Below are 11,272 nucleotides of genomic sequence, written 5' to 3' on the forward strand. Positions count from 1 at the left end.
TCATGATGCTTAAGCTACTAAGTCCACAGAGACCATCAAGCATGGAAGTAATGATTCAAACTATCTTATTGTCACGAGGATATCTGTCTTTAGGGAAATCTGAAAGTACTAGAGATAATGATAATCCTTTGTTCATCCTTTCTATAAATCATTGAGTGTTTACTATACCCTTGGCTTTATATTAGGTGCTAAAAAATTAACAGATGAAACTTTCAAAATCATACATAACATATTTTAGTTATACATTCTCAAAAAGTGTTAGGCATGCAATTTCTGCTATAGCAAAATAACTACTCAATATTCTGCTTAATTCTATAAGCATCACTGACTTCAAATTAACAGCAGTTATTTGAATCAAATGTATTTTCAATATTTAGCCCATCCTAACATGCATTCACATTGAGACATTAAATATACATGTACCAGCCACAGGCTTGAAAACTCCATACCCACCATAAAATTGTATAAAACTATAAGCCATATATATATTAAGCCAGTTTTAAGTGAATACTATAACCCATAACTGTTCTGAGGATATGGCTAGTAAAGGGAGTGATTGCTTCTACGTTTGTTTGTTTTTGTTTTTGTTTTTGTTTTTGTTTTTGGAGACAGGGTTTCTCTGTGTAGCTTTGGAGCCTGTCCTGGAACTCACTCTGTAGCCCAGGCTGGCCTTGAACTCACAGAGATCCGCCTGCCTCTGCCTCCCGAGTGCTGGGATTAAAGGCGTGCACCACCACCACCCAGCTTCTAAGTTTTAATATAGTCATATATGTGTGTGTATTATATATATACACATATATGACTTTTGTAGATATAAAATTCACTATATACAATTAGTTTCTATAGGAAGCCAAATAGGCCTTTGTGAGTTGTGGGTAGAGATTGATCTCAGGCCTCTGGAATGCTAGAGAAGTGTTCTATCACTGAACTGCATCCTCAGTGCTCATAATAGCAATTTTTGTTCTTCCTAGAATTGTAAATGTGCATAAACTTCTCCCAGTAAGACAGTTTAGAATGGACAAATAAAATATTCCAATATTTTTTAAAGTTGTGGCTAAGATAGAACTGAGAGAAAACAAATCAAAGACACTGAAAGTGTTTGTTTTCAGGCTATCTGGTCACTCATGATGACTAGAGTTGGGTTTTGATGAGGCACAAGGCTAAGGGAGAAAGCACCTAAAGCATGGAGAAACAGCAAATAGGCCATGCTTTGCCAAAATACCACAAAAACCGGGTATCTAACCCGGTTGCTAATATTGTTCTCTTCTGAAGACTCTTGAGTTGGGACTCCACAGTTCACTTAGCTCTCAGCACACTACCATTTTTCTTCCAAGCTCCTAGCAGGATGACCCCTTAAGCTCTGCTTACAGTGTTCAACTACTTTTCTAGTTCAAAGTTTCAAAGTCTTCCACATCTATCCAAAAATACCTCACATGGTTCTATCTAAGAGCAATAGCCCAATCCCTAATAGCAACTTCTGTCTTAGTTACTTTTCTATTGCTGTGGCAAAACATGACCAAGAGAACTTAGAAAAGAAAGAGCCTTGGGGTTACTGTTTCAGAGGGTTAGAGTACATGATGGTAGAGTGAAGGCCTGCTGGAGGAATGGCTGAGAGCTCACATGCTTATCCACAACTGGGAAGCAGAGAGAATGAATGGCTGCTTTCAGGACTAGGCTAAGAAAAGTGCAGTACAAGATGATTCTAAAAGTCTTGCATGCCCACCCCCAAAAAACCAAGGAAATGCAAATGAGAAAAGAAGTGTGAAATAAGGACATTTCAAAGGGACACTAGTGCTAATTTCTTCATAAGATAACCTTCTTCATGGCTTCAGGAGAGGATTAAGATATGAATACATTTAGTAAGCACTTTGTGAACATCAGTTTCATCCTCTACACATATATGAAACTTCTTTTAGGAAATTAAATGGGGATGCAGCTTTCTTTCTTATTGGAAGTTATATTAAAAGTTCATTTTCTTTATACAGGAACTGGTAGCTCGATACGTGTCCTTGATCCCTTTCTTGCCGGATACTGTTTCCTTTGCTGGTATCTGTGACCTATGGAGCACATCCGATGTGAGTTCATCTTCCTGGATGCTTTACTGCCTTAACTGCACATCAGCTAGATGGCTTGCATAATCTTAGACTGCATCATTCATTAGTCATCGCAAAAATCTACTTGGCCATCTGTTAGCAGTTTGAGCTAAATTCTGAAATAGTTTATTTCTGGTTCAGTTTTATCAAACTTCAGAAGTTAAAGAAATAAGAGCTGAGGATACAATTCAGTGGTAAATGTTTGCCTAGCAGGTGCAAGGACATAGGTTAGATCCTCAACAACACCCCCCACACACACAACAAAAAGTATTGTTTCAAAGAATTATTCACACAGAGAATGGAAATAACATTTCACCTGTCTTGATGAGGAACTATCCTAATATTATATTAACAATATCACAGCTTTGTTCAGAAAATGTCTAAATCTCATTCTACAGTAAGAAATTGTATTTTTCTTAATTTGTGAACTTTCTAAGGTATGCCATGTCAAACATTCTTTGCACTAAGTCAGGGATCATGGGTGGTATGAAGCAGAGCCAACCTTTATTACCACAGGTATTTCATGTGCTTCTGGATTTCACGTTGTCTGAGTCTCCATAAAATTTAACATACACACCTTTCTTGGATGGAAAGTCCTAAATTGAAAAAAAAAAAAAAAAAAGTTGTACTTTCCCTTTTTTTCTTCCAAATGCATGTTGGCAACATAAATCTCGGCATTTTTAGAGGTAAAGCTGTTAGAGCCACAAGGGGTCTCTTTCTCAAGAAGATACATGAAAATATACAAAGAAGAAAATTGCATATCAGCAGAGCTGGACTAGGTTGCCACCTTGTAGGTATTACCACCTGATCTTTGCCTCTGTACTTCAGCATCTGCAAGGCTGATAAGGAGAGCAGCTGCTCTGGGATAAGTCAGTCAGTTCATGTAATGCACTTAGAAAATGTTTAGCCCTAGTGAACTATCAAATACACATTAAAGGGGAAATTTACTGTTTCCACCCACTGCGATCATATTGATTCTAGATATTCATGCCATCAGCATCAATGCTAAAGAAAACATGATGTCCATTAAAGAATCGTCAACATAGCAACAAAAATGTCTGATACTTTAAGGCACTCATCTTAACTAAGACATTAAATTGTGCATGAGAAGCTAATGTGATGAGACATGTATGCCTTTAATCCCAGTCCTGGGGACAAGAAGGCTAAGGTTAGATATTGCCCGTTCAGGGCCACCGTGGGCTATATACCAGCCTGAACTGCAAAGTAAATGAACTCCTGCATGCATGGTCAATCTAGAATAAAATAGTCAATATAACTTTTTTGTTTGTTTGTTTGTTTTTCTTTTTTGTCAGCAATTTCTTGATCTCCTGGCAGGAGATGAAGAAGAGCATGCAGTATTGCTATGCAATTACTTTCTGTCCCTGGGTAAGAAGGCATGGCTGGTGATGGGCAATGCTATTCCTGAGGTACGGCCACGTAAGGTGCTATTAACAAAAGAGTGTGGTTATTCATGGGCAGGGCTAATTTTCATGACAGTCCTTCTAATTGCTATGATGTGGCAGAGAGAACGACGATGGATACCACATGGAGTGGCTTAACTGCAAACACAGGGCCCTACACTTAAATTTTGGCAAACCTGAACATTTTACCACCTACAGCCCCTATTTAGCTGTTCTTTTATCTCTATCTGTTCTTTTATCTCTATCTCTATTTAGCTGTTCTTTTACTCTATCAATGTTCTCCACAATCTCATTCCTTTGGTAATATTATGCTAAGGGGTGAAAGGAACTCTCTCTGTTTACACTATTTCTTTTACTGCTACTAATCTGTGAGGAAGTGGGGGGACACCAGATGAAACACAGTAAAAAGATATGTTGGCAGCTCTGTTTTGCTGTTATTGTCTACATGTTACTAGTTTAAAGATTTGGTGATTTCAGAGTATTTCCTACCCCACAGAAAAATACTAACAGGTTTGAAGCATAATAGGTAATCCTGGGGCAAGGTTAACAAGTGTCTGTGGATAGTAGCAGCTGATCTAAAGTGGTGTTTGAAAGAAGCCATGAAGCTCTAGGAGTCCTTGGGAATTATATACCATTAGTTACCAACCACCTGGTACAAGGAAAAGACAAGGCAAGCAAGTCATGGGCCTGAGCTCAAAGTTCTGTGACCCGAAGCAAAACATATCACAACTCCAAGGCTATTTGTGAGCATCAAATTATGCATCAGTGTAGCTGGAGTTTTCTCCAGTCCTGCCTGGCCCACGATTAGGACAAATCTCTCTCACCCGCCAGTCCTGCAGCTGCTCAGACCCAACCAAGTAAACACACAGAGATTTATATTACTTATAAACTGTATGGCCATGGCAGGCTTCTTGCTGTTTTTATATCTTAAATCAACCCATTTCTATTAATCTGTAAGTTGCCACGTGGCTCATGGCTTACTGGTATCTTAACATCTTCTCATGGCAGTGGCTAGCAGCGTCTCTCTGCCTCAGCCTTCCACTTCCCAGAATTCTCTTCTCTGCTTGTCCCACCTATACTTCCTTCCTGGCTACTGACCAATCAGCATTTTATTTATACAGAGCGATATCCACAACACATCAGCAATAAATGAATATTCATTGAATAAAAGAATCTATAATATATGACTATTCCCATTAGGAAGTCGTGTGTATCCTTCCAAATCTATGTGTTCATGTAACTATAGACTGTGTACCAAAGGTAAGTTACTTTATTAGGAACTGAAAAAGTACTTTGGCATAATCAGCCTTCTAGATACTCAAATGGCAACTTTATTGGCTCTGTAAAGAGGCCCACTAACAAGAGTTCTTCAGCAAGCCTTAAGATATACTGACTGGTAAGGAAAGTACCATCTTTGATTACTGCACTCTACTAGTACCAAATCCAAGGTTTTTGTAAAAAACCTATTCCCATTTTAAAATCCATTAGCCATGAAATTTAGAAAGCAAAGGTCCAGCTGAAATGAAGAATTGTTTCTGGGATGGGAAAGATGGATGAGCAGTTAAGAATACTTACTGCTCTCACAGAGGACCCAAGTTCAGTTCTCAGCACCCTTGTTGGGCAACTCACACCCTATGAATACAGCCTGAGGGATCTGTTGCCCTCCTCTAACTCCTCAGGCAGCCACACATGCACACACATAAAACCCATGCCATTTTTTAAAAAGAATTCTGTAAACTACTATTGACCTTATTTTATAATTAATTGAAAAATATTTTAATGGTTATTTCTTTTCAGGGTCCAACTGCCTATGTTCTAACTTTGGAGAAAAATTATTATTTAATATGGAATCCCTGCAGTGGACATTGTTATGGACAATTTGATACATTCTGCCCCTTGAAAAGTGTGGGCTGTTTAATTGGTCCTGATAATGTGAGTATTACCATTTCCTCTTAAATATGTTTGGTTTTTTAAGTTGACCAATTTATGTATATATTTTATATATAGGTAAAGAATGTATAAATACAAATACTTAAATGAGCATTTATATAAATGTAAGTAAGTTAGCAGGATTGGGAGAACTGTCCACTTTAACTAACCTTAAACTTTTGGTTTAATTAGTCATCAGACCTTCAGAAGCAGTACAGAAGTTTTTTAGACTCAGAGGATCCAGTTTCTGTCCTGGCTCTAACTTGTTAACTTTCCACAACAGAGCTTACTATGCCTAGTCCCTTCTGTCAAAGCAAATTTGTCACCTGAGAAGATTGGATTTCCCTTGTTTAAAAAAAAAAAAGTTACAGTGTGTGTGTGTGTGTGTGTGTGTGTGTGTGTGTGTGTGAGAGAGAGAGAGAGAGAGAGAGAGAGAGAGAGAGAGAGAGGCAGAGACACACAGAGTAAAACAACTGAGAACTGCTATCAGTGACTGTAAAATTCATATAAAACCTAAAAAAATTTTAAAGAAAAAAAAACGTAGCCTGTGTGAATCTTTGCTTCCTTCACTTTCTCTCCCTGTATCATACATACACATCTGTACACATCTGCTAACATATATCCTAATGTACTTTTTTTTAGATTTGGTTTAACATTCAACACCATGATTCGCCACTAAGGATAAATTTTGATGTCACAAAGCCCAAACTTTGGAAATCTTTTTTTTCACGAAGCCTTCCATATCCTGGCCTTTCCAGTGTTCAGGTATAATTCTATTAACAGCCATATGTGGATAAAGTCATATGAAATCTTTACATGAAAAAAACTACCTATTCCTTGGCCCTCAATTCTACTCTTAGTTTAGTATACTAAATATATGTAAGATTTAAAACATTAGTTTTCTAATTTGAGACAAATTAACATGAAGAAGCATACATTCATATATATGAAAAACTGGTATTCACATTTTAGACATATTTGAAAGTTTTTATATAGGAAGTCCATGACTTAAATAGAATTACAAAATATAGCTAAATTGATCCTAACTGCTAAGGATGAAATCAAACTACAGGTCCAACCCACTGGAGGCTCATAAAATTAGCTTCAGAGTCTGACAAGTAGATTCTAATTTATAAGCATGAACATTCTTTGTTAAAATGTTTGGACACACACTTATAAGAAAACAGCTGGATTTGTGATATAAAGTACCCTTTTGTCATGGCACAAACCTTTCAAACCAGCTTTACATTGCCCTTCGGGAATTCTTACCTGTCAGAAGGCAATTTTTCACAGGAATGCAATCTGAGATAGCTTACGAACTGGAATAGTAAGAGACAAATTATACTACATGATGTAATACTTTGTAGCAGTCAAAAGATTGTTTTATTAAACTTAGCACTGTGAAAGTGTGATTTGTTTTTTGGTTTTTTTTTTTTTTTTTTTTTGGTGGTTTTTCGAGACAGGGTTTCTCTGTGTAGCTTTGTGCCTTTCCTGGAATTTACTTGGTAGCCCAGGCTGGCCTCGAACTCACAGAGATCCACCTGCCTCTGCCTCCCAAGTGCTGGGATTAAAGGTGTGTGCCACCACCACCCGGCGAAAGTGTGTTTTTATTATCCCTAATATAAAGGCAGAAAAAGAAAGTTGCCTGTTCATAAAATTCAAATTTGGAAAATAGGCAAAACAGTGCAGACTGCCTAGGAATACACAGATGTGTAGTAAAATAATAAACACAATGTATTAGGTCACTTATCTTCACTTACTACATCATAAACACAACACAGGGTTTGTTTATGGCCATATTTCTATGCCCATCACTTATGAAGGTGCTTAGCAACAGTTAAGTCCTCAATACTAGCTGAACGAAGGATCTGAAGAGAACTCCAGGTCGTGGTTACTTGTGTGGCAAGGGCTAAGGGAAACGAAACTGAGGAGGACTGACAAAGCACTGTAATCGTGGCACTTCCCTTACCCTTGGATCGATTTTCCGTGGCATCTCTTAGGCTGTGTTTTCTTACTCAGTCTCAAATTTCATTACTTAAAAAGAAAAATAGGGGAAGATACAATAACTACAGATACAGAAGGTGCTGACTGAACTTTCTCTTTTATAGCCTGAAGAGCTAATTTATCAACGCACAGACAAAGCAGCTGCTGCTGAGCTACAAGACAGGTAACAAAATACCCACAGATCCATAGGCAATCCATCCCGAGAAGCATGATAGCAAACTTGAAACTCTCAGCTTGGATCATTATGAAATGATCAGAGTTGTAAGACTTTATATATGCAGATACCAAGTACAGATATGATGTATAAATGCCATGACTCAAATGAGGCATCAGCATAAGCATGTTGTGGGTGAAAATACAGTGGCGAACACTAGTAACATGTAGCTCTCCAAAGACTAACTCGTTGAAACTTAACATCCTGTAATTATGGATCTTGTTGGTACACGATAATCCTCGGCTTAAATATGCCTCTTTTGTCCAATTAGTGGCTTGTAGAACTTCATCTAGCTTGTGAACCTAACCCATAGAGAAGGCTGGTTAAAGCCTGTGTGTCTTTGTAATTCCAATGCTGTACAACTGAACCTACTCTCTGTTTCACAAATGTGAGAACTGAGGTTCAGAGTGGCCCACACACTTCTTAAATGTTAACTGAGCTTCTGACAGCAGACAAACCATTCTGATTTCAAAACCTGTGCTTCATTCCCATTGAGTCACTTTGTGTGAAGAACAATTTGTCAAATTATACACGATGAAATGTAACCCTTTAAGACATTATTGCGAGGAACACCAATTTCCTCCCAATTTCTTCATAAAGCCTTTGTATGGGATCTCCATCTAGCGCAGTGGTTCCCAACCTTCCTAATGCTGGGACCCTTTAATACAGTTCTTCATGTTATGGTGACCCCCAACCATAAAATTATTTTTACTGCCACACTGTAACTGTAATTTTGCTACTGTTCTAAATAGTAATGTAAATATCTGTTTCCCAACAGTCTTAGGTAACTTTTGAGAAAGTGTCATTAAGACATGCCCCCAAGCGGTCGTGACTCACAGGTTGAGAACCACGGGTTTACAGAAACAAACCTACAATCCTGAGTCTCAGCTAATGGCTTCAACACACTATTTACTAGATTCACTGATTTCTTCATTTTTGAGGTATTTGACAATCCATCCATAATTTACTCAGTCCAAAAGTGGACCCATAGCTCCTGAGCAAGGAGGAGCTGTGAGGCTCTCTCCAACCTGTACTTAAGACAGGCAAGAGGCTTTGGAATCAGCCATGTTTAACTTTAGCACCACTGTCCTCTTCTGTAAAATTGGAATACCCCCTACATTAAAGCATTAGTGTTGAGAATCAATCAAAATTTATAAAAGATAGTTAGCACTGTGCCTAGGTAAACAAGCTTAACAAATGGTAGTTTTCTTTCATTTTTTGTTCATGCCCCATAGCCTATGAACCCAATACAATCATAGCTGTCATTTTAAAAGGCAATTTTAAGGTAACTTTAAAAAAAAAAAACTATTGTGAATGACTCACTCAATTACAAAAATCAATATAAGGCATTAAGTGTTTTATAAATATTCCAGATTCCCAACATAATAAAAACCTTATGCCTGGGTATAATTTATTTGTTTATCATATTACCAATGAATAGAAAAATTTTAGAATTAAAAAATGTCTCACTAGATGTATTCGATTTGGCTAGGCCTGTGTCATCAGGGGCACTGTATTCCCGTTTATCCTGTCTGTATCTATTTCCTGTTGCAATGCATATAATCTTCAAGAACAAGGATTGCTTAGGCACTTGACCTTACGTAGCTGCTAATCTGTTTGGGAAAACACCACCACCAAAAATTCATTCAAGTATTAACCAGAACCCCATGCTGCAAACAAGTTAATTTTGAACATGGGAAAAGTTAAATAGCAAAAAATAATAAATAGATGTGTATTTTTTATGAACAGGATTGAAAAGATACTAAAAGAAAAAATCATGGACTGGAGGCCACGCCATCTGACTCGATGGAACCGGCACTGTACCTCCACCCTGCGGCACTTCTTGCCTCTGCTGGAAAGAAGTCAAGGAGAAGATATAGAAGACGACCACAGGGCAGAACTGCTGAAGCAGTTGGGAGACTACAGGGTAAGCACAAGTATGGTAAAATGGCCAGTGGTGTTTCCTCATCCCCAAACTGGAAATTACGAAGGAGTTATTTGGGAGGATCAAACTACCCACACAAGAAGCATATATGTAAGGTACCATACACCAAAAAAGAAATATGATGAAATGTTTTAAAACTCAGTAATTATCTTATCAATAAGATCCTATGAAAAACAATACTTTCTGACATGTATCCTAAGTAGGAAATAAAAACACCAGGCTAAAACATTAAACTCAACGGTACATAAAGGTGAAAATAAACACTTTTGGTTAAGTTTTATGAGTATGGTTTTATAATAATTGATTTTTCAGTAAAAGTTCCCACTAATAAACTATATATTCTGTCTACTACCTGTTGGTGGTTTGTCCTATGTCATATCCTACAGCTGGGTAATAATTACCCAGTGTAATTAGTGCAATAAGATAAATAGTATGGAAGCCAAAAATGGATGAGTCACTGAGTCCAATGAAGAATAACTATCTTATTACAATGTCTTCAATTCATCAATCTTAGCACCTTGACGTCCTCCATGTGGTAACATCCTCAGGCAGGCTTTACTCATAGAAACAAATGCTAGAACAAGTCCAAAAGACACATCTGCACACACTGACCAAAGCAAGTGAGGGCATCTGTGTGTCACTGTCCATACCAAGTTTCAGATACTCACAGTGATCACATACCCAACCTGTAAACTAATTTTTGTGTTTGGGGTAGAATGCATAGATTAGCTTTACCTGGGTCTGTGGAATTCCATGGGCCATGTGCATATCAAGAGATGGGAACAGTGAATGACTAGTAATGATGCATTAATACTCCAGTAACTAAAACAAAATATTAAACCTTCCAAACCTTTCATTTTTATGTTAACATATAGTGAACAGAGAAACAATCTCATGTCTTAAGGATTCAATCTTAAGAATTATGTAATTTACATAAGGAAAATGTATTTTTTCTTCAAGATTTACTAAAAAGTACAAATACATTTTCTCCTCAGTTCTCTGGCTTTCCCCTTCACATGCCTTATTCCGAAGTGAAGCCTCTCATTGAAGCGGTGTACAGCACTGGAGTACATAACATTGATGTCCCTAATGTTGAATTTGCTCTAGCTGTATATATCCACCCGTATCCCAAGAACGTTTTGTCTGTTTGGATCTATGTCGCTTCCCTTGTACGTAACAGGTAATTTTTCTATGTGTTTTTTATATCACCTAAAGACTATTAGTATATACATTTTAAATTATAATGAAATCAAAATATTTTGAAGTAATGAAATAAAATTATCTATTTTCAAACTGTATCAAGCTGTGTGTGTCTCGTTCCCCCCCCCCCTTTGGTTTTTCAAGATAAGAGTTTCTAAACTGTATAGTCTTGGATGTCCTGGAACTCGCTCAGTAGACCAGGCTAGCCTTGAACTCAAGAGATCTTCCTGCCTCTGCCTCCCAAGTGCTGGGATTAAAGGCGGGTGACATCACTGCCCCATAAAACTTTGATTAGTCTGTCTCATCATAACACTTGGACCCAAACACAACTAGCGTCTATGAGCACTAGCCTCCAGACTTCTGCACTTGCTTTGCCTTTGGTCCTCTTCACTTCTGTTTGTCCAGCAGAAAGGCAACTATAACTCTAAGACCCAGTAAGTTAACTCTTTGCAACATGTCTACAGGA

At 37.7% G+C, this 11,272-nt stretch overlaps 1 protein-coding gene across 3 annotated transcripts in view; it reads left to right on the forward strand.

Annotated features, from left to right (window-relative positions):
- Positions 1–10,904, forward strand: part of Cc2d2a (coiled-coil and C2 domain containing 2A) — an 82,659-nt gene extending 71,755 nt beyond the window's left edge. For all 3 annotated transcript variants that reach the window (XM_076546230.1, XM_015988831.3, XM_076546231.1), the window contains exons 32-38: positions 1,986–2,075; positions 3,407–3,520; positions 5,312–5,446; positions 6,086–6,208; positions 7,552–7,610; positions 9,411–9,588; positions 10,602–10,904. In XM_076546230.1, coding sequence (XP_076402345.1) covers positions 1,986–2,075; positions 3,407–3,520; positions 5,312–5,446; positions 6,086–6,208; positions 7,552–7,610; positions 9,411–9,588; positions 10,602–10,790 — 888 coding nt within the window. In that variant the 3' untranslated portion in view covers positions 10,791–10,904. The remainder of the gene's footprint in view (positions 1–1,985; positions 2,076–3,406; positions 3,521–5,311; positions 5,447–6,085; positions 6,209–7,551; positions 7,611–9,410; positions 9,589–10,601) is intronic.
- The last annotated feature ends 368 nt before the right edge of the window (positions 10,905–11,272 follow it).

This window comes from Peromyscus maniculatus, chromosome 10, assembly GCF_049852395.1.
Source record: "Peromyscus maniculatus bairdii isolate BWxNUB_F1_BW_parent chromosome 10, HU_Pman_BW_mat_3.1, whole genome shotgun sequence".
In the NCBI taxonomy this organism is placed as follows: Eukaryota; Metazoa; Chordata; class Mammalia; order Rodentia; family Cricetidae; genus Peromyscus; species Peromyscus maniculatus.